At 43.5% G+C, this 24,486-nt stretch overlaps 1 protein-coding gene across 4 annotated transcripts in view; it reads left to right on the forward strand.

Moving 5' to 3' along the window:
• MGAT5 (alpha-1,6-mannosylglycoprotein 6-beta-N-acetylglucosaminyltransferase) overlaps nt 1-24,486 on the forward strand; it is a 324,721-nt gene that overhangs the window by 284,242 nt on the left and 15,993 nt on the right. For all 4 annotated transcript variants that reach the window (XM_058548850.1, XM_058548848.1, XM_058548849.1 and 1 more), the window contains 3 exons: nt 6,701-6,847; nt 14,387-14,503; nt 21,330-21,404. In XM_058548850.1, the coding sequence (XP_058404833.1) occupies nt 6,701-6,847; nt 14,387-14,503; nt 21,330-21,404 (339 nt within the window). The remainder of the gene's footprint in view (nt 1-6,700; nt 6,848-14,386; nt 14,504-21,329; nt 21,405-24,486) is intronic.

Consider the following 24,486-nt stretch of genomic DNA (forward strand, 5'->3'; position numbering starts at 1 on the left):
CTCTCTCTCTCTCAATGTGGTTTCTTTCTTCTCTTCCTAATTTTAACCTCTTCAGGCCCACCTTCCCCAGCCTTACCATGGGTGCTCCTTATAGAAAGGGGCGGTTGCCTCCTATGCTGGGTTGGAGGAACACTTGAAAAGAGCCAGGACAGCTACCTACCTTTCTGCAGTCAAAAGTTGAGAACAAATTCTGGCTGTGGATAACCAGGGGAAAAAGCTGCTGCGCTCATGCGGTTGCTGCGCCCATTCTCTACCCAAACCTCAGGATATTCCCCTCTCGAACACTTGGATGGGTCACGAGGACCCTGTTTCCCTACCATGTCAGCTCATCAGCTTACCTGTGGGGCTCCCCTAGAAGCGGGGGCGGGTTTGGAAGATATACAGTATGTGCTGTCCCTGTCCCATCCCCTCCCCATGTGTGACCCCGCAGTCAACCATGGCTTTCCCTATGAGCTTGGATGTGGTTCCACAACCTCTCTCAAACCCAGGCTTGAGGTGGCTGCCACCAGTGAGCCAGACTCGCAAGCAGCTCCATGACAGCGAAGGGCTTTGCTTGTTCTGCTCACAGGTACATTCTCAGTGCCTAGAACAGTGGCAGGCTTTTAGAAGGCCTTCAGGTAATTGTATAAAGAATGAAGGAAGGAGTCAAGATGAAATCCATTGGCCATCTGGAATCTGGGGCCATGCCCCTGGGAGTGATTTCTTGCTTTTCTCATGAATCCTGACCCTAGATCTCCAACATCTCCTCAGCAAGGGACACTGTTCTTCTAATACCCCATGCCTGCCTCTCCACGCTGTTGCCCACATCTCCAGGCCCTTGCAGAAAGAGCCCAAGAGCTTGCTTACTGATAGAGCAATCCGTCTTCCATTTCTATTCAGATACTGAAATATTTTCCCTCAAGCAGTCAAGCAGATTTCACCCTAGTGACCAGTACCTCAAGTCATCCCTGTTCCAACTAGATGGAAAAACAATTGCATACACACATACTCCTCTCTCCCTCTTCCCCGCCCACGTGTGTATGTAGAATGAAGAGTGTATAGAGCTATGGTTCAGTAACCTCTCTGACTTCAAGAACAAAAGTACATCCCCAAATACACACAAAAACATTCAACATCTCCTCACAGAGACACTTGATTGCTGGGAAGATCTAATCTATTAGTATTTATTCTTTTGCTTATTTATCTGACAAATGTGTATTAAGTACTGAATATATTCCAGACCTTATTCCAGGCATTTTTGATACAGGGATGACTAAGGCAGTTTTGCCCACAAGGAGTATACAGGTGTGGTGGAGGAGCCAAGCAGGTAAACAGGTAATTATAACAATATGGAAAGTACACAGGTAGAAGTAGTAAGAATAAAAAATAGTGATACCAACATAAAACCTCGCTGTGATGCTATGAGCAGGGTCAGCCATTCAGTTGTGTAAAATGTTGCACTGTGACTTGTGAAGTCAATGAGATGACAGGATGAGCCCACTGTGGAGGACAGGAGCCAATTGTCAGTCACGTTTTAACACATTTAGCACATGCATGTTATGGCAGTGCACGTGACCACGGGGTTTTACTATCACAACAACAGCCATTTTCTCTAACCCTTACCTATGCTAAGCCCTTTCCATGAATTATCTCTTCATCACAAAAGTTCGCTGATCTCGGTACCATTAGAACACATCTTCATGTGGTAGTAAATAGGCCTGTTGTGCTGCCTCACTCTTGAGAGCTGAGGGGTCAGCCTGGTATGGAATTTGGGTGAGAGGGGGGTTGTCAAGGTAGGCTCCTCCCAGCAGGTGATACCTGAGCTGCCTTTTAATGGTAAACATGTCATGCTGGCATGTCTGGAGATGGTCAGCATCTACAGTTTTATATTTATCCAAATGTCCCCTCTTACTCACCCATCTCTAAGTGAAGGCATTTACAATGCAAATCGTCCTTGGGCTTCCAGATGACGGAAGTGCAGGACTTGGTCTTGACGTTGTTGTTTGTGTTTTTTTTGTTTGTTTTTTGTTTTTTTTTTTGTGAGGAGATCAGCCCTGTGCTAACATCTGCCAATCCTCCTCTTTTTTTGCTAAGGAAGACTGGCCCTGGGCTAACGACCATGCCCATCTTCCTCCACTTTATATGGGACGCCGCCACAGCATGGCTTGACAAGCGGTGCATTGGTGCGTGCCGGGGATCCAAACCGGGGAACCCCGGGCCACCGCAGCAGAACGCACGCACTTAACCGCTTGTGCCACTGGGCCAGCCCCTGTTGTTTGTGTTTTGTTTGGCTTCTGAAAGGCTCTGGGTAACTGGGCAGAGTCTGGGAGTTGACCCACTGAGATGGTCCCCAGGAAACAGCCTTTACTTTTACAGCCAACTTTGGGCACTTAAACACACTTGACAAATGTCGTTGTCTTGATCTCCTTAGCCCTTCTAGCTCTTTATGAGAAAATCTTCAGATAGTGTAGGTTAGGGACTGGTAGAGCCCGTGAGAGGGTATGGCCAAACCTGTGTGGGAGAGATTTTGGCCACTGTTGTCTCTTCCTTCAGCATTGGGTGCAGAAATGAAGACAGATGTCCAGTAGGGAAGCTCTTGGGCTACATGAAAACATCAACTATCAGGAAAATAAATTTTGACCATATCCAGCCATTGTATGGACTCTTTTTAAGATATAAAAGGGATACCTATTACCAAATATATAATGATTCCTAATCATTATGTGAAAAATGTACAAGTAAGGCTTAGCAATAGCATGTGGCTCAGGGGACTGGCCTCTCCATGAGGCAGTCACTGTAAACCACATCTTGTTCTCTTTTGATGGATGTCCCTCCCCTGTTTTAGTCTAGGTCCTTTATGAAACAGTGAGAATTCATACATACACATGCAGATACTGAACATCTTGTAAAAACCCACAACCACACCTAAACTGCAGCTAAACAATACAAGGTCATATGTAAGCGGCTGCGTGAAGCTGAATCTGGATTTGAGCTCAGACTCCTGTTTAGTGAACATTTACTAAGTGCCAAACCTTGGAATACGTCTTTTCCGTGGGATATCTCATTTAATCCTCACAGCAGCTCCATGAAATCACTATTATTTTCACCATTTTATACATGAAATGACAGATTTAGAGAGCTTGTGTTACCTTGACTAAGGTCTCATAGCTGGAGGAAATACATTATAAATGGACCTCAGATAGTCCATGGAAAGAGGCGTGTAACGATTTCCCACAGTTACAGAACTAGGAAGTGATGGAGTCAGGATTTGAACCCTGGTCTGCCTGACTCCAGAGCCCATGCTGTTAATCACCACATTGTGCTGAGCACTTTGTGCCAATAATCAATTTATTGGTTAAACCGAGGTTGATTCATTGCTCAATCTCCCTCATGAGCCACCCCACCCACTTAGCTAATTAAAACTAGTCAGAAAAGTGTATGTTGAGTGTGTCTCCTGTTTTGGATTATCCTTGATGTTCCCCCATCAGGAGAGACTGGAAACTGACCAAGCCCATGGAGTCTTCCTAAGAACGACCTTAATCCATGTTTAGAGGATTCTTTGTTATACTCCACTTAGGGGTTTAAAATAGTTCCATTCCTCCTCTCACACAGAGTAAAGATCTGAGTGGTTTTCCTGAACTCTGTCAGTGTATCAATCCCCAATCCTGTGCCTTGAATAAAACGTATGGTGCTTCATCTGTTCTCTCTTGCTTATTAGTATTAGTTCAAAAATTTAATTTTAGAGTATGTAATCCCTCTGTTTAGAATTGCTCATTGATGGAGCCAGAGTTGCAGCCATGGAGATGATCTGTCATCTGGAATATCCTTATTAGATTCTGAGCTTCTGAAGGCCAGATGAAGTATAAATAAAACATGCCAGATTTCCTCCTGAAGAGTTAAGCCTCTGCACCCGAATGCATTCTTGTAGTGTCTCTTGCTCCCATGCTAAGGAAGTCTGTAAGTAGGTGGAATGGCGGGGGAAGGGGGGATTGGGGAAAAGCAATTTAGTGTGGTTAAGGTACTGGTGTGTGGCAAGGCCATCAGGACTCAGAAGTTCACGGTGGTGATGAACTCTCTCCACCTACCCTGTTGTCATTCAAACCTCAAGTGTGCTATTTGACCTTCATGCATCTGCTCCATTATAATGTCACAGGTAATGAGTACACAGGAAGCAAGAAAAAATGGCTTATTGACAGAAGTGACAAAGAACTGTTATTTTGGTGTTTTCAAGTAATGCATTTCCTGCCATCTTAATTAGGGTGACAAGAAAACTCATTGCCAGGAAATTGTGTGGTATTTGCTTAAACTTCATTCTAAAATTGTGAGGCTTGGAGAGTTAGCCCAAAGTGTTTATTTTATGTGTACTGAGATATTCCGATGCCGGCAGAGCAGAAGAGCTGTTATTCAAATATAATTGTTATTCAGATATAATTAAACCTAGGTCACATTCAAGTCCATTAAGCAACAGCCTCAAATCCTTTTAATTAATAGGTTCAGATTGGTTGGTCTGAAGGAGCTAATTAAATTTTTTTCCAGGATTTTCTATTTAAATAGATAAGCATTGTACTTCCTGCGTTTCCTCCAAAGTTCTTTGCAATTTAGAGTTGATGAAGGTGTCGCACTTCGTGGCAGGCCCTGATTTTCAGAGGTCAGGAAACACTGTGGGCTCCGCGCCTCTGGTTAAACCCACGGAGACCCCCGCCTGCATCTTCCAGCACCTTTCTTCTCAGAGTCAGAAGGATCTGGAAGCCCTGTGCTTTCCTATGCCCAATCACGGCCTGATAGAGGTCACCTTTCCCCTGGAGACCAGGCACATCCTCCCCAAAATCTGACGGAGAGAGCAGATCACAGCGATCAAAAGTCTCAAGGATGGTAACCCTGATTCTTCCTATTTAACGAAGCTGGGATGTCTTGGGACTGGTATTTCCCACTGTCTCCTTCCATTTCTTCTGCTGCTGTCAGGCATCTACCACCCCTGAGCCACATGCTCAGTAAACATATAAGTTCTCTGATAATCTCACTCCTGTTAGCTACATAATAAAGATAAGATCCAGAAGCAGGGCCTCCACATGGTGGTGGAGATACCCCTTGTATCCTACAGCTTCCAGCCTCCTGCTGCCACATTTTCCCTCGCCCCCACGTCTCCAGTGGTTCTGTCCCAGGGAAATGACCCAGCCAGCAACAGGAGCCCGGCTGGCCTCTCGCAGCTTCTTTTCTCTCCAATTCCCTCTCCTGTGGACGTCTCTGACAGGATAGTCAGTCATCTCAAGGTTTACAGGAAATGAAAGGTTATTTTCCAAAACAACAAAAAGATTAAGTATCCTGTTCTGTGTAAAAGAACACACAGTTACAAGAGAGGGAATCTCTCCAGAAAACCTGAAATTTTAGTTTCTTGCCCCGGAAAAATCCCTGTGAGGGTTACATGACTTTCCAGTATGTCCACCATGGGCCATACTCAGTGTTCAGCCTGGAATTGAGTGCCTAGCGCATACATGCTACATCTTTCAGTGTTGCCCAAGGAACCCGGCAGCTCGGACTCAGGGCTCTCGAGGCAGAACCATTCTAGATAATCGTTCAGTTAAAGCAGCTGCAAAGACAGGGTTGCTGGGGAGAGGGCCTGGGGAAAGGAGAATCCAGCATGTAGCCATATCCACTTCAGCAGCATCCTTCACTCTGGGGGCCTGGCTGTATGGGCGTTCCTCAACGTGATGGCAGAAGGAAACAACGCCCTGGGACCAGTTATCTTTTGTCACTTGATGTGCCTGGGACACTGGAGCAATTTCAGAATTGGCTCCCTGATGTGGGTAGGGACATCTCCCATCTCACCAAGCCCAGACTTGGGCCCTGCCTGTCAGTAACCCACAGCCCTCCAGCAGTGTGAAATACCCCACGGTGAGGAGAGGCAGTGAGGCATTTCTGTGAGATGTTGTTTCATTTCTGAACCAAGGAATCAGTGCCACTGAACTGCAGCCAGTTCCCTTTGTCACAGCGGCTCACAGCTGCGGGTGCTACAAGGACTCTGAGAGTGTGTTTGTGCTGCCATCTATTGTCTGCCTTGGGGAAAATGCATGGTTTGCTTGCTGGGAGAAGGAAGCAGGTTTGCCCATTTAGCAGGTCACCAACCTCCTCCCATTGAGGGGAAAATACAAACCAAGATGTTAGTGTCCCCCGGAGAAAACCCCATTATGAAAACCTGCGTTTACTGACCTCCTGTCATTTTAAAGCAGCTCCATTTGAACTGTAGTCAGACCTCCAAGTGACGTTTCTGTCTCTCTGCCCAGCATTGCTGAAAGGGCCTGTTGTTCCTTTGGTTCAATGAAGAAACCTTCTGTTTAGTTAAGCAAGTGTTTTTCTAGTCGTGTCTCCTGGTGAGTTACAGAAAGATTATTGTTGGGTCTTGGTTTTTGTTGTTCTTTTTATTCTTTTAATACCCCCACCTCCCTGCCCCCTCAACTGCCCGCCCCAACCTTATTTCTGTACTTTTTTAGTGAAGGGGGAGAACATAATGACCTGAGCAACTTTGTGAGCCTTTCGTGGTCCCTGGTCATGTTTCCCAGGTCTTGATGTAAGCTGACTTCTCTTTGCCTCACCCTCCAGGGCCTGGGAACCTTCCAGAGTCTCTGGGGCTTCCACACTGGAATGGAGCAGAGTAGCCCCCGTGAGCCAGGGATGCCAGTCCTGATTGATGTGTTCATATGTAGCATGCTTTCCTGTCTTACAGTTGTTTGCTGGACTTGGGTTCCCTTATGAGGGCCCGGCTCCCCTGGAGGCCATCGCAAATGGATGTGCTTTTCTGAATCCCAAGTTCAACCCACCCAAAAGCAGCAAAAACACAGACTTCTTCATTGGCAAGCCAACTCTGAGAGAGGTAAGCATCCTTAAAGCCATTCTACTTTCCATAATGTGAATCAGAGTTATTTATTGAGGGCTAGGAGCCATTTAAACCTTGTCGCCTTGGACAGTAGGTATCATCAACTTCATTTCACATAGTTGAGTGGAAGGAGGAGGGTGTGCAGGGGCTCAGAGAGATGAATGGCTTGATTACATCCCCTAGCTCGGTAGTGGCAGAGCCAGGATTTGAATCTATTTCCACCCCTTTACAAAGTGTGGGATCTTTTTACTGTACCCCAACTCTATCTTAATTCAAGCAGACATCTCCACCCTTCTAATGAGCTGAACTCTGATTTTCTGAATGTTTAGAGTTTATGGAATAAGGACATCAACTGGTTAATAGATATTTTTGAAGAACCTACTCTCCATGATGGGCTGTGGGGAATACAAAGTAGGCCGTGGGGTCCTCAGAGAACCGTTAGCCTTGAGAGACAAGACCTGTCATGGGTGACTGAAGTAATGTGCCTGATATCTTAGCTCACCATCAGCAGGCACCATCCTGAGAAGTAATCTTACCATTGCTCGAACTATTTACAGAAGCTTTATTGGAATTGCCTTCAGAGATCCTCTTGAAAACCCACATTGGGTGATGAATCACCATTGAAGGCAGTTGGATTCAATTTGGGGCAATAAACAATATTCATTTAGAGCGTGTGAGTGATCTAGCTGGGTGTTTCTGTATCTGGCCAGAAACAGGTGTGTGCAAGAAACCGTAAGATTGAGTTTCTTATTATTTCCGTGTAGTTAGTAAGTGGCTCTGTGGACTACTCGTGAAGAGGAAGCCCCTAGGGGTTGGAGTCATCACGTGCCCTTGTCATTTGGGGCCTTCTACTGGGGGGTGACGCTGCTGGGCAGCCCACCCATGACATAGCAGCCAGTTTTTAAAGCATACTTTTTTCTGTCCTGCTACTTTTAAACCTTTCTGAGTTGATTCTCCTGACCCCTCTCCCCCAAATAGTATGTAAAACACATTTTCCATGATTCTTCTTTGCTGATCAGTCAGGAATCTTACCAATTCATAGAATTGATTATTTTGAGAGTTCTTTTCCTTGATTCTCCCTGTCATTGGTGAAAGGGCCAAAGGAGATGGAGGAAGATCAATAAGACCCATAGATTATCCTGAAAAAGATGAACGTGTGGCCCGGATAACCTCTGACAAGGGTTAACTGTGCGTGTGTGTTTGCTTGCTGGCTTTTTCCTTCTATAATATGATAAATTTGAATGCTTCATTTTGAGGTGTGGTTTCTTTTGGGGAGGTCATTCCTCAGCAATACTTAATGCACACCTATGTGCTGGGTGGTGAGGGAGGCACCAGGACGCAGAGATCATGGGCCTTCGGTCTGGCACTGAAGAGCTTATTCTTTGGAAAGTTTTGGAAAGACTCTCCCCAGCAGTGAGAGCATCAATTGAGGAATCTCTGCTTTAGTGTGTAACTAACTTCTTGAAACTTTCAAGTTTGGGGTAGAAAATATGAGCTAATAAATCATCCCTATGTTTTAATTTAGGTGTAGGAAATTTCTGAAGTTCTACTTTTGCCCACATTGTATAGTTATTTGTAATTTTTTAACTTTTTTATGATAAAATATACATTATGTAAAACTTACCATTTTTAAGTGTACAATTAACTGGCATTAAGTACATTCACAATGTTGTGCAACCATCACCACTCTCCGTTTATAGAATTTATTCATCGTCTCAAACAGAAACTCTGTACTCATTAAGCAACAACTCCCTATTCTCCCCTTCCCACAGCCCTGGTAACCTCTATTCTACTTTCTGTCTCTATAAATTTACTTTTTCTAGGTACCTAATGTAAGTGGAATCATAAAATATTTGTCCTTTTGTGACTGGCTTATTTCACTTAGCATAATGTTTTCAAGGTTCGTTCATGTTGTATCATATGTCAGAATCATTCCCTTTTAAGGCTGAATAATATTCCAGTGTATGGATATACCACATTTTATTTATCCATTCTTCTGTTAATGGACACTTGGGTTGTTTCCACTTTTTATCTACTGTGAGCAATGTTGCTATGAACTTTGGTGTACGAGTGTCTGCTTGAGTCTTTGCTTTCAATTCTTTGGGCTGTATACCTCCAAGTGGAATTGCTGGAATTTTTATTTATTTTGAAATAATTGTAGTTTTACAGAAAAGTTGCAAAAATAGTACAGAGCTTGCGTATATCCTTCACCCAGCTTCCTCTAATGGTAACATTACAAACCACAGTACAATTATCAAAACTAAGAAATTAATATTGGTACCACAGTATTATGTAAACTACAGACTTTATTTGGACTTTACAGTTTTTCCACTAATATCCTTCTGTTCCAGGATGCAATCCAGGATCTCACATTGCATTTAATTGTCATGTCTCCTTAGTCTCCTCTAATCTGTGATGACAATTCTTCAGTCTTTCATTGTCATTCCTGACACTTGAAAGAGAACTGGTCAGTTTTTTGGATTTGACTGATATTTTCTCATGATTAGTTTGTGTTTACACATTTTTGATAAGAATACCCCAGACGTGATGTGGCCTCCTCATTGTATCATATCGGGGTGCAACATGTCAGTATATCCTATTACTGGTGATGTTAACCTTGATCACTTGGTGAGGGTAGTGTTTATTAGGTTTCTCCACTATAAAGGTACTATTTTTCTCTATACTGGGGAAATACTTTGAGACTGTGTATGTATCTCGGTTCTCCTGAAACTTTTGCCCATTTATTTTTACCATGTATCAGTAAATCTTGCCTATCGCAGTTATTACTGTGGTGTTCTAATGGTGATTTTCTTTTTCCCTCGTAATGATTTTTTTTATGTGTGAAAGGTAAAGAAACCCATCTCTATTCTTACTGCAATTTCTAATAGAAGCCTTTGAGGAATGATTAATCAAAAGCATCTTAGATTGCACTGGCAGCGGGCACCTTTTTGTTATTAATAATTCTAAACATTTTTATGACACTTTGTCACAACTGAGTATTTTTTCCTGAAAAAAATTTAGGACACTCTTAAATATGATTAACTATTTCCCAGTGAAAGATGTTATGTCACCTAGATCAGATCAGCCAGTATGAAGTTATTGAGAAAAGTGTGTTCATTGTTTCCTATCATTTGTCATCATTTAGTAATTTGGTTTTTGTTGAGATTACGGAGGATTTTCATTCCTCAAAGAGAATGGGTGTTGGAGCCGCCTTCCAGGCATTCGGTTCCTCCTGTTCCTTCAGATGATTCCACCAGTGCTTGAATGAGACTCTAGTTAGAATGGTGTTGTGGGAGCCTGTCAACAGTTGCTTGACACGTGGCCTCACACAGATGACTCCGTCAGTCCTGGGCACCCATAGGAGGGCTGGGATGCAAAAGGTCAGTTGACAGACGTTCATTGTGTCCCCACAGCGTCCATGGCACCAGATGCTACGTTGGGGGAAACTTAGCAAGGCACATTTACTGTTTTCCGGGAGCTCAAAATTTGATATGGGAGAGTGGTAAAACAGATACATAATGAACGGAAATGCATAAACAAATAGCTAAGTAAATTAAGGAGAGGGAGTGACTGTGGAGTTGTGCCGCGTCGAGAATGTGCTGGGTTGGCTGAGAAGGGGATGGTGGAGGAGCTGTGCTTTAAAGGACAGGGAGGAGAGGGGCTTTCAAGCTTGAGAGGCATGAATGTTGATGAGTTGGAGGGAAACTCTAAGAAGGTCAGTTGCTTTATGCAGGAGGGCAGGTCCCATCTGATGTCTGTCTCCTTCTCTGCTGGAGACAGTGCAGAGAGTAGGCTGGTAGCCAACAACGTCACACAGCTTTGAAAGGAGCCAGTGGGCCACCCTACTCTGCTCTTTCAGCTCACAAAAGCCACAGAATCTCCCTAAAGAAGATACTTTTAATTGGGAAAGAGCTATCAACAGTTCTACAGATTTTTAAGGGTCAAAAATCCCTAGAAATTATCCTTTTTTCCCTCAGCAAATGGAAAAATTTTAACCGAAGTGTACATAATTACGGAGCTATCTTTTTGCGCCTATGCTAGTCTTTTGAGTTAAGGAACAATGAAGCCATATAAATCGATCCAAATAAATTGCATATATTTCTCTTCTTTGCCTTCATTTGAAGAAAAGAAAAATATGAGTTTAGCTTTGGTTTTTTTTTGTTGTTTTTGCATTGGACCAATTTTTAAACCATGATGTTCACTCAGGGGAAAAAGTTTTGTAATGCTTTGAGTAATGTGCTCGGTTCAAGTTATACTTTAAATGTAATATAAATTGGATTTTTATCTTTATTGGAAAACATATTAGTAGATTCTTGATCATTGTTCTGACATTTTGTAAACCATTGGAAATTCTCTGGCTTCAGGGGTGGTTTTTCCATAAAGAGAACTGATATTCTCCTTGGAGATTTAATAGCTGCTCTGAAGTAATGTCTCATATTTAATAAGATTTTCATTACTTTTACAAACTATACTCCAGTAAATTTACTGATTGATATACAGTGAAGTAGCTCAGATCAGACAATTCTCAATAAATTAACGAGGAGGAACATAATATTCAGAGGGGGAATAATGAATCACAAAATGCCTTAGTCATAAAATTAAGTAACCCTCAATAAATGTAAATGAACAAAATGATAATGGCTCAGCATTTTGCATTTTCCGAGAGCAGCCTTGTAAATAAGCAGAGACCTTAAAAGGGGAGGGGGGAGAGACTGCTAATGTGTAAATGGCTAAATAGTGTCATTGATGGTAACATTCATTTGCCCTGATTTCTGTTGGAAGGATTAGTTTGGTCTCCAGGCCACAAAATGACATTGGTGTGACATTTTGGTCATCTTCAGAAAAGGTCTACTACAAGCATAAATTCAGTCCTGGGATTTTTTTAGGTTGGCAAGTTTTAGGAGAGTGATTACAAGACTGGTGTTTACATTGGGCTTCTTTTTTTTTTTTTTTTTTTTTTTGTGAGGAGGACTAGCCCTGAGCTAACATCCAATACCAATCCTCCCTTTTTTTTCTTGAGGAAGATTGACACTGGGCTAACATCCATGCCCATCTTCCTCTACTTTATATGGGACCCCGCCACAGCATGGCTTAACAAGCGGTGTGTCTGTGCCCGCCCAGGATTCAAACCTGCGAACCCCGGGCCGCTGAAGTGGAGCGGGCACTCTTAACCACTGCGCCACCGGGCCAGCCCCAACATTGGGCTTCTTTTGGTCTTTGTCTTAAGAACGGAATAGCATCCTTTAGAACTATCACCTTCCTTTCTGTCTAAAGCTAGGAAGTTGTTGAAGGATCTAGATTTGAATTTGCTCTGCTACTTTTTAGCTATGTGGTCTTGGGAAACTGTAAACCCCTCTAAACCTCATAATCCTCATTGGTACACAGGAAACCTGATAAATAATGTGTGTGCAGGCAATTAGCACAGTGCCTGGCCCAGCCAGAGCTTCATCAATGTGTGTTGAATCTAAAATACGTGCTGAGGAAAAAAAATGGATGTTTCCTCAGCTCTGTGAGCCTGAGGGCACTCCATAGTTTCTGTCACTGCCATATAGCTGAGCAAAAGAAGAGGATGATGTCCAAAGGATGGGGAGCTGAACACGCCAGTGACGGGTATGATTCTAACAGAGGAGGCAGGAGCAAAGTCTAGGATTCCTGCCCCTCAGAATCACCTGATTTCCGTGAGTGGGCGCCAGCCAAGGCTGGGAACTGAGGCCAGTAACTTGTACTCTACGTTTCCTGCCCTGAGTTGTGTGTGCACACCATTGGTGTGTAGGATATGAAGAACGGTGGCTAGGAAAAAAAGAAGAGAAGAGAGCCAACCCGGCCTCTAAAGCAAAGCCTCAAACCAGCAGACCCAGTACCTCCTTTATTACAAGAATATTGTGACATCTGTTTTTCTCTCCTGAAATGAAATTCATAAATAATATACCCTGTCTACATATGTAATTTCAAAAAAGAATGATTTTGTAACCCTAATATAAAGGAAAAATAAAAGGAAAATAACTTACAATAGGTTAATACATATTTCAGTGTGTATTTAGTCAAGAAATACTATACCATACTCAAGAACCATACTAGAAGACATTATGATGTCTCGTTTCTCCTTACAGTGAATAAGTTTGTATTTAAGAGAGATGAAATAGTCAGCTGAATCTGGTCAGCCCCTGATGCTTATAATTGGCATTAGGGAAGAGAAGCTAAATAAAAAGGTGCCTATACATACACACACATGTATATGCAACTGCTGTTAATGTGAAAGCTACACATATAGACTGATTTGGGTATGTTGTACTGGCCACTCAGATATTCTGAGCGGCATTGACTGTTTCCATGATTTTTCCAAAATGGTAACGGCTGGTGAAGTCCCAAATAAAACAAGAATAGAAACATAACATCCCTTGATTTACATGGTAATTATGTTCCTGGAATATTGCATGTATGTTAAAACTGTGCCAAAGAGTTAGATTCTGGGAACCCACAGGAAAGCCGGCAGGGCACGTGAAAGCTGTGTCGGAAGTGGACAATTCTGCCTTGTGCAGGACACGCATCACAGGCATCTGACGTCCCTGGTCCCCATCCACTGACTAAGGGTAGTACCCCCCAGTGTTTGTGAGAACTGAAAATGCTCTCACAAATGTCCAGAGTGTTCCCTTTATACCACGACCTTAAAGAGATATGAGAATAAAGGTGGAAACAAGTTTGAGGGGTCGATTTAGCTCTCTTAAAGAATGGACTCTTCAAGAACTGAGAATTACCAGTATTCACACTGGATTTCTTTGACCACCATTTGTTGTTAAAATAAAACCTGCTCTAGAACAAAAACTACCATTCCTTGCTTTTCTGATTGCAAATTGTCTTTATGAATAGTAAGGCTCCAATGTTATGCTAATGATTATTCCTGAAACCATTCCAAAATTCTGTTTTTCTAGTAGCATTATTTCTCTGTCACTTTTCATATGTGCCATTAAAGCCTTTAACGACTTTATTGTAATTTTCTTATGCTTACCTGTCTGTCCTACCCAGCATTTTATAACCGATACTAGTTTGATGGAGCTGATTTTCAAGGCTGGGATATGACTGCGGGTAAATGTTCATTATTCCTTGGTGTCATTTGGGGGGTTGAAACCACTTTAACAGCCTCCACGTCACCTGGTTATGACATTCTAACTCTTCTTTCCAAGTGGGATTCAAGATGTGGAGCCATCACTGGCCCTGCCCTGCAGATCTCACAGCCTCGGGCAGGGCCATGGCCCACATGCTGCCCTCCTGGAACCCCTAGACCCCCAGGGGCCCCTCCAAAGTGCCCAACATCCCTGAGGATCCAGGACGGCCTGGGCATCTGTCTTGTGAAGTGTCCCACATGAACCTGTTAGGCATCCACACAGGCCTTAGGAGGTAAAGGGGAAGGACAAAAACGTCTTGTTACCTACGCAAGTGCAACTCAGTACCATAAAAAACATCGCTTCGTCTAGCACACGAGGTTTTAAAAAATGTCAGTGTCAGCGAGACTGAGATGTTCTGTTTTTTCTCTTCCAGCTGACGTCCCAGCATCCATACGCTGAAGTCTTCATCGGCCGGCCACATGTCTGGACTGTCAACCTCAGCAATCAGGAGGAAGTAGAGGCTGCAGTGAAAGCAATTTTAAGTCAGAAGGTTGTTTCTTTTATACCATTTTTGCCGTTTGTAATGTGAACTGGAATGTGTAGGAGGCATCACAGACCCTTGGTTTGAGTAATTAGAATGTTTCCATGTCAGCTCTGGAATTAGAAAGTAACCAAGCTGTAGGATTGGCCTGGGGACTTCGTGGATGTTCTGTGACATGGAAACAGAGCTGGTGTCCAGATGTGTGCGTGGATTCTACAAACTCTTTGACGTGACTCCTGGGTCCCAGACACAGTAGTAGCAGCTTGATTTATACTTGCCTCAGTGGCCTAATAATGTAGCTCTCACAAAGATTAGAAAAGGTAGACCCTCTCCCCTACAAAAAAAATGAGAAAGATAAGGAATAATTAAGGAAATACTGGGAAATGTTATTGTATAGCCTCTATTTATTTGGCTTTTCTACCTCAACATTTTATAGAATTTTGTGTAAGTAACTAATATCTCTGGACTCTCCTAGTCAATTCAGCAGACATTTATTAAGTACTTATTGTATGCAGAGCATCCTCTGAGCCACTCTAGGGGATGCTCACTTCCATAAACATAAACAAGGCCCGCTCCCCACCTGTAGGAAGCTTACCACCCTCTAGGGCTGGGTCAGGTTATCCTGTGTCCCAACCTGGGACTGCCTTGGCATCTTATCGAGTGTACCCAGCCCTCCATCCCCCTCCTATCAGAGCACTTTTTATACTCTGTTAGATTTCTTAAAGAGAGCAGTATAGTTGTGAGGGTGGGCTGGAATCAGACAGCCTGGGTTTGGGTCCAGCCCTACCACTTACTGGGAACGTCCTCTTAGGCAGTTACTTAACCTCTGAGCCTCAGTTTCCTCATCTCTAATGTAGACTGACATTACCTACTTTATATAGGTGCTTGTGAGGATTCAATGAGATAATGAATATAAAGTGCTTAAGTGCAGTGTCTACCACATAGTGTTTAGTCAATATTAGTATTATATATATAACAATATAGTATTCTTATTTTTATCATTGATAGTCTAGATTTCCACTAGACTAAGCAACATGGGCAGGAAACATATCTGGCTCACTGCTGTATTCTCAGTACCCAGCACAGTGATTCACCAAATGGATGGAAGGGAGGCATGGAGGGAGGGAGGAATAGGTGTTTGCAAATAAGCATACTATAAGGCCGGATATTGTTCAGTGCCAACAACAACACACAAAAGATTGAGGAGTAGAAGTGCGAGGAGACTTTCTGGAGAATGCAGCACTGAGGTAAGTCTTATAGGAGGAGCAGGACTTTGCACAGCTAAGCTGAGAAATGGGCCCAGAAGGATATGGGTTCCAGGCACAGTGTGAGTAAAGGGGAAGAGGCTGGAAAGGCATATATCCTGGGAGGAATAGCCATTGGCCCATGTAAAGGGCCATCTTTCCCCTTTGGGAAATAAAATATGGCCCACTGAACTGCCAATATGATTTTACTCAGAACATCTCCAGGGGAACGAGAGCTCTCCAATGTATTATCCATGTCCTGCCCCCTTTAAAGAGGGTCTGGTTATTGAGCTTTGGTGTAGCTGATCAGAGCTTCCCATTGATGGTGTGTACAATCCTAGTCCTGGTCGCAACAGTTGAGGGTAGAAGTACCTCAGACCTCTGCTGGCCAAGCCCAGAGAAGTGCTGAGTGGAGAGTGGTACCACTGGGCTGCCTCCAAGTATCTGCCGCACATCTAAAGCTTCACCAGGGCCGGCCCCATGGCTTAGCGGTTAAGTGTGCCTTCTCTGCTGCTGGTGGCCCGGGTTCGGATCCCGGGCGCGCACCGACGCACTGATTCTCCCGCCCTGCTGAGGCTGCATCCCACATACAGCAACTAGAAGGATGTGTAGCTATGACATACAACTATCTACTGGGGCTTTGGGGGGGAAAAAAAATAAATAAAAATTATTAAAGCTTCACCACCGGAGAGTCATTCCTATGGAGATAGAAAGTTCTTCTTTCTTTCTTGAGTCCCAGAGTCCCTTGGTGTATTAGTTTCTTAGGGCTGCCATAACAAAGAACCACAAACTTGGTAACGTAAGCAACAGAAATTTATTCTGTCACAGTTCTAGAGGCTAGAAGTCCAAAATTAAGATGTTGGCAGGGCCGTGCTCTCTCCATAGCCTCTGGTAGAGGATCCTTCCTTTCCTCTTCCACCTTCTGGTGGCGTTCCTTGGCTTGAAGCTGCAGCACTTAATCTCCATCACGTAGTGTTCTCCTTGTGTGTGCGTGTATATATAACTGTCTTCCCACTTCTTATAAGGACATCAGTCGTATTGGATTAAGCCCCACCCTAATTCACTATGACCTCATCTTAACTTGATTACATCTGCAAAGACCCTATTTCCAAATAAGATCACGTGCACACCTGCTAGGAGTTAGGACTTCAACATGTCTTTTGGGGGGACATAATTCAACTCACAGCACTTAGTTAAGTGCACATACCCTTGAAGAGGAGTAATTTAAAAGCTAATATAAAGGCAGAAAATCATGGATAATAGAGTCCAAAACTTTTTAGGCAATAGATCCCTTTTGTCAAATAAAAACCTGCTGAGAATGCCTGACACATAAAGCATTGAGAGTGGGGACTAAGTTGTATTTGCTCACTCCTACACGAGCCTGGCTCTGTTCACTCCGTGGAACCTTCAGTGTTTCGCATTTTAAAACCGTAATCGACCTTTTTCCACCTTGTTCCAAAAACTCTTTAAGACCACTTAAGAAAAAAAAAGTAATTATAATAGTACCTCTTATGTAGAGAGAACCTCTTTTCTACACATCTGGAATCTTTCTGTACATCTTTATGAGCCTTATCTCATTTAATCCTTCTACAGATGAGAAGATTATGCTTTAAAGAAATTAAGTAATTTACCAAGATCACACAACTAGTAAGTAGTAGAATCTGGATTGAAACCTAGGTCTTTTTGACTAGTTTGTTAAGATAAACAAAATTAAAAAATAAAAACAGCATTTAAATGAAGTAAAGGGAGAGATAAGAGTGGGAGAGATTAAGTGAGGAATGAGATTAATACAAAAACCTTTGTCATTAAAATCCTTATAATTGTTAGAAATGGGTTAGAAATTTGATGCAAAGCTTTCTCATATTTAATTAGAAGATTTTAAATTACATGGCACTCTAAAAAGCAAAAAAAATGTGACCCATCATTAAGAGAGGAAACAGTCAATAAAACCAGACCTAGAGATGGCCCAGGTGTTGGAATTATCAGCAACTTTAAAATGCTAAGATAAATATATTAAAAGGTTTGGTGGAAAAGGTGGACAACATATTGTGAACAGATGGGGAATTTCAGCAGAGGGATGGAAACGTTTTTTTAAAAGCCAAATGAAAAAAATGCTAGAAGTGAAAAGTATGATATCAGAAGTGAACTCTTTTAGTGGGTTTATCAGCAAACTGTACACAGCGGAGGAAAACAGTCAGTGAACTTGAAAACCCGTTAATAGAGATTATCCAAATTGAAACACAAAAAGAATGAAGTTAAAAAGAACATATGAGATCTGTGGGACAATATCAAGCAGCCTAACTTATGTGTAATTGGAATCTCAGAGGGAGGAGAGAAGAAATTTTTGAAAAGACAATGGCTAATAATTTTCTAAAATTAATGAATGACATCAACCTACAGATCTTGGAAGCTCAGTGAACCCCAAGCAGGATAAATATGAAGACAAACACATAGGTACATCATAGCCAAACTGGTGAAAACAAAAGATAAGGAAAAAAACCTTGAAAGCAGCCAGAGAAAAATTTATTACATTCTGGTTAATAACAATATGAAAGACCACCAACTTCTCATCAGAAATAATGGACACCATAAAAGGGTCCCCAGAGCCAGCGGAGAGCCTTTAAACAGGCCATGATAAGGATTCTGGATTTTATTCTAAGTATGATGGGAAGTTTTGAGCAGGGGCATGACATGACCTAGTTTACGTTTGAAATCATCCAGAGAAATTGCAGGATATGTCTGACTTAAAATCCTGTAGTTAGTAGATAGAGGGGATAGGCCTTAACTCCTCGTCTTCTGGTACCTTCTAAGACTATCTATCATTGAACGATGCCAAGACACTTCTGTCAGGTGGGACCACAGAGGGGTTAGCTGATCTCCGAGAGCAGTTCCCTGTAGGAATTGTACCCTTAGGATAATGAGTGAGTACTAGAGGAGACAGGACATCCCACTCGAAGGGAAGTAAAGAGGAGAAAATGAAGGAGAAGGTGGGGAGATATTGGAAAGTTTCCAAGGCCAGCAGGAACTACACAGTGCAGCCTGCAGTCATCCTTCCAGTGGCCATATAAGTAACAGTCCTGTTTCCACAAAGCAGAATGACCAAGAACACTCTCCCTTCTTCTCCATGACTGGTCCTACTTGGGTTTCTCAGTGACTGGATGTGGTTTCAGCATTCTCTTCATTCCATCCCCCAAAGAGGCCTTGACTTCTTCCTAAAGGACTGTCATGCAGAAAACTATCACGCACACACCCCCAATGTGTGCAACAGTTCCTACGTCAGACGCTTGCCTGTACTCTTTATCTCCGAAGCCAGGGGTCTAGAGAGCTTTCCCACACAGAGGGCCCTGTTCCTGTCCACAGCAGGATGGCTAATGGAACTCACTGGCAGGGCTGGCTTAAGAATACAGTTTCCTTGTTTTGTTTTTCCTTTATAAGAAAATTGTTTGGCTTCGTATACTTTAAAACAGTGAACTAGCCACAAAACAATTAAGTGAGTCAGCATCCCTTTGGTTAAGCTCGGTTTGGTTGGTGGAAGGACACAGGAAGAGCCGTTTTTCTGTATTTATTGCATTGAGCCCTTTGTGTTAATTCACTTCCATTTCTAATGGATGCCCTTTGAAATGTGTTGTAGGACTGGCCCTCAAACGTTCAGCCTGCTTCCCTCCACGTAACTGGACCTGTTGGTCTCATAACAGATGGCCACCAATGTTTGTTTCACTCTAGAAATTCTATTTGTTCCCTTATAAATGAGCCCAATATGCCAAGTCCTCTGTTGTAGCTTCTTTTTGTTCCCTCTGTGAAACTTTGGGAGGAGACATATCTCTAGGCCAGTTATAGAAACTTCTGGAATCACCCACAGGTTGAGTAAACAAATATCCTTTAAAAGAAAAATTTTACGTTTGGTGTGAAAGGCTATGTCTGGATGAGAGAGGGCACAGCAAGTACAAAAGCTTGAGATGAGAAGGAGCAAGCTTGGAACATGGAAGTCAGTTTGTCAAAGTATTTTGAGCTTTTCTGAGATGAACTATCTAGGGACAAAATGACCTCTGTTCTTGTAAAATAGTCCAGCCCTGATATTACAATACTTACGGCTCAGCCTCTTTTGGCTTCTCTGGATAGATGTGGGCAGGGATGGCTGAGATACACCCTGTGTGATACACCATCTAATTGTGCATTTGAAGATATGTTGTGGAATTAGCAATCATGGTTGAAGAAGATTTCAAATGTGACGTGTGACTCAACAACCAAAAAGGGAAGAAGATGCCTTGAGACCAACTACTTGGCTGCCCACAGAAGGGTGTCTTCTCTATCGATTCTCCCATTTTCAGTAGGCCTCAACTCAGAAGTTTTGTCCAGTTCTCCACTCTGTAGATTTGAGATAGGCAAGTGTAGGCTTCAGAGGAAGGTGGTGAAGGTGCCCCTCTAGCCTATTGCTGACAAGTGCTGTTGGGCGGTCTTAAGCTGTAACAGACTGGACTGCTGGTGATTTTCTCCCAAGTGAAATTTCCATTTCCAATTGGTAATGCTAGCTGGCTGCCCCAAAAACATAGGCCTCATAACTCATAGTGCTGGCAGAGACACTACGCAACAGAGGTCAAACCCACATTTCTTCCCCTTCCCTCGCGTGTCACAATAGATTGATGAGATTGCCTCTTTCACCCCAGTTGAAGCACCATACAGGGTTTCCTGCTGCCCTCATGTAAAGTGTAGGCTCCTTAGTGTAGAAATCTTTTTGTGGAAATCCAGTGAACCTCTTCCCAGCCTTGTCTCACCACTCTGCATGATCCTGAGCTGTACCCTCCTGCTGTCCTTCCTTCACGTCTCATTTGCCACTACTTGCTCCATCTGGAACGTCTTCCGCATCTTGGCCCTCCTCAGTCTTGGCTTGCTAGACTCATAGCTGGCCTTAGAAGCCCGGCATGAACAGACGGCTGTTTTGACATTCTAGCCTTTCAGGACCCTCTAGCTAAAGTATTTGTGCACTTTATCACTCTGTTTTTGCACCACGAGTTCTTTGGGTACACACTGACCTCACCTACTAACACAGACCAGTGCTTTTTTTACCATCACGGGTCCTTAAACCACTGACCATGTTCCTTTCTGAGCACAGGAAGCACACATTCATTCAGCAGAGATTTGCTGAGTTCCTGTGTGTGCCACACTGCCCAGCTCTGGGATATAGAGATGACCCAGCAGCCATGGGACCTGCTTCATGGAGCTCGCCTTCTAACAAGTGATACTCCCCACCCTTTGTTGAATGCCTACTATGTGCTAGACACTGAGCTAAGCACTTGACCCTGTTTTTTCTTCCATATAATCTTCACCACAGCTTAAAAGAAGTGGGTTTTTCTTATCACTATTTTATACATGAAGAACTGAAGCTCAGAGATGGTAGGTGATTTGCCCAGGGTCCCACAGCTAGTAAGGAGCAGAGTGAGGTTGTGAACCCAAGTCTGTTGACATCCAAGTTCATAGTCTTAGCCCCTCATGAGGCTCCCTGCTGTTGAGTGTGAGTGAATCAGTGGAGGACTAGGTAGGTGTTGCATATTCTGTGTCCTCCTCTTTCCTGATACCATCTTCTGTTTCTGCAGATTGAGCCGTACATGCCATATGAATTCACATGCGAGGGGATGTTGCAGAGAATCAACGCTTTCATTGAAAAACAGGTAAGGCTCTTCAGAAGTTCATCTATCTTTGCTATGTCCTGCTTCCTGTTATGCCAGAGGGCTCTCGTGAACAGTTAAGAACTCGTCGTGTTTCTGTGTTGTTCTCCTGCTTTGGAAGACTCCAGAAGCTGGATAATGGCCTGTTGAAATTTTAAAATGTGCCCTGTCATGGTCATCCAAGGGAGTAAGTCTGTCCTTGAGGTAAGAATGTTCTTTATGATGGCAGAAGGTCGAATGGAAACTTAAAATGGGAGAGACTGGATGGTCAAGATGAATACTTCCTTAACCATCAGACCTATGCCCTGAACAGGTTCTGAGGAGCATCACAAAGGCTTGGGTGGGGAGGGGGACAGAAAGACGGCTCTCTGGTCCTGCCTGATCTTCATTTCTCACCCTAAAAAAGGCAAGGACTGAAACCGGTGGTTTCTAAGGATTTCTTTAATATATGTTCAGTAATTCCAAATATGTTAGAAGTTTTTAGTGGTTTTCAAACATCTTTAAAACAGGACCCCTTTTCAAATGAAGCTTTACATGAAACCTATATATATAAAACAGATAAAAGCAGAACTTCAGTCCCAAAGCAGAGGAGGGTTCCAAGAGTCTCACCACCCCCAGCAGAGGTTGGAAACTCTGGCTTGCGCTCGTAGAAGTAAAGGCCAAGGGCATCGTTGCCATCGTTTTATAACATTTTAATTCCTTAGGCTTCAAAAGCAACCCAGAGCTAAAAATAGACAGATCCAGAACCCCTGTGGTTAGGGGGGTATGAACTCCTTGATCAGATTCCAGAAATAAGGGGCTCCTCTTAAAGGGCAAAACAGAGTGCCCTGGGGCGATCAGAGATCTTTACACAATAGGGGATGAGGATTGTGCAGGCTGAAAATAGAAACAGTGTGTTGAAAATGTAAGTAGGTGTAGATTGTAGGTCCAAGGTAGATTTCAAAGGACAGATTTGAGGTGACAGACTGTGGTGAGCAGCGGATGGTCCTGGGTGCTGCTGCTGGGGAGGGAGAGCCAGGGCATAGGCTTTAGGGTGGCCTGTCTGACGTTCTGGGTGTTGGCTAGTGGCAGGAGGCCATGCTCTGCAGCCCAGCCACCTGGGTTCCAGTCCCACCACCATGACTCTCTGGTTATATGACTTGGACGTGTTGTTTTCTGTGCCTTAGTTTCCTTCCCTATAAAATAAGGATGATAATAGAACCACACAGTGCTGATGTGAGGATTAAATGAGCTAGTACATAGGAAGTGCTTAGAACAGGGCTGTCATTCTGTGCGCAATAAATGCAAACTAGTACTGTCGGTTACTTAATATATTATACTGTATTATATCATATGATTATATGTGTTATATTCTTACATAAGCATATTATTATATAATATACTATACAATATTACTCATTGGACTTTACCATGGAGGTAAGCTTGTGAATCATTACCTCATTCAATCTTTGACCCCTCAGTTAAGAATGACGGTGTATGGGCCGGCCCCGTGGCTTAGCGGTTGAGTGCGTGCGCTCCGATGCAGGCTGCCCGGGTTCGGATCCCGGGCGCGCACAGACGCACTGCTTCTCCGGCCATGCTGAGGCCGCGTCCCACATACAGCAACTAGAAGAATGTGCAACTATGACATACAACTATCGCCTGGGGCTTTAGGGGAAAAATAAATAAATAAAAAATTAAAAAAAAAAAAAAAAAAAAAGAATGACGGTGTCATCATCCTAACTCCAGCAGCCATTTGTGTAGACTTTATGTCAGTGTGTACTAAGCCCGTCACATTGCATTGTCTCATTTGACCCTCACAGTAACCCTGAGAGGTGGCAGTAATGACCCCATTCTCTGGATAATGGGAACCAACCCTCACAGTCGCAGGGCTCACACGTCATGGCCTCAAGGTTTGATGGTGGCTTGGTCTGCGCCCAGGCCTGTGCCATCAGCAAGGCCGGGGCCTCAGGCAGAGGCAGAGGCCCAGAACTATCTTCTCGTACCTCAAGCTGCTGCTGGTTCTTCCTGAAGGCGCAGAGAGGCGCTGCTGTGGCTGCCTCTGGCAGTGAGTTTTAGGACATTGCAGCTCTCACTACCTTAATGGGAAGCTGTCTGAGATTTTACCAGGGTCCGTGCAGCTGCTTCTGAAACCTACTTCCTCCTTTCCTGTCTCCACTTCCTCTCAGGGAAAATAATCACTCACCACCACCGGTAAAAGGACTCTGTATCACGTTTATTTGAAGGCTATTATTTCTTTCTTCCCTAAGACTCTTGAATCCCAGCCAGTCCTTAAAAATTCTCATGTGGCCTGTTCTTTGTAAATCTGTTACTAGGTTTCCTTTCAAACAGGAAGATCCCATTCCCCAAACAGACCTGTCTAAATGTTCCATAGTGCAGGGCCACACCCAGCTCATCCACCTCTGTATCCCAAGTGCCTAGCCCCCTCCCTGGCACACAGTAGGTGCACAATAACTGCCAGTTGAAGGAATGAATAAATGAATGAGAGAGTGAGTGAGCGTGTCACTTTCTATTCATGTGTAGCAGGAACCAAGAAGCTCATTTTGGACCTTTTGATTTGGAAAACATGTCACTAAAATTGTCTTCTGGAAAACATGCTAATAAAACTGCCCTTTCCCTCTGCCTTCTGGACATAGACTTTTCTAGAGAGCTCTGCAGTTCACAGAAATTCAGAGTTCTTTTTTGCCTGCTATTGTTTATTCATTCATGCACTCTGTAAGTATTTGTCAGCTGGGATGTGCTGTGGCCACTGGGACACTGGGAGTCGGGGATGGGGGGAGACGTCAAAGGACGAGTCTCTGTCCTCAGCTGCAGATTTCACAAAGAGCCAGGCAAGTGCACAGGCAATGCCACTGCTGTAGGTTACTCCCTGTGATCGTGATGTAACCGAGATGCTTTGGGACGGCATAATGCAGCCTGCAGAGTGGGGAAGCAGGAGAGATGAGGCGAGTCTATCTGGAAGATTTGACTCATTTTGCAGGAGATGAGTCCTGAAGGCAAACTGGGGCCACGGGGGGACCGTACAAGCGAATATGCAAAGGCCTGGGGAAAGAAGGGAAATCTCAGTGAATTATTGGAAATTTAG

Source organism: Diceros bicornis, chromosome 10 (genome assembly GCF_020826845.1).
Source record: "Diceros bicornis minor isolate mBicDic1 chromosome 10, mDicBic1.mat.cur, whole genome shotgun sequence".
Taxonomy (NCBI): domain Eukaryota; kingdom Metazoa; phylum Chordata; class Mammalia; order Perissodactyla; family Rhinocerotidae; genus Diceros; species Diceros bicornis.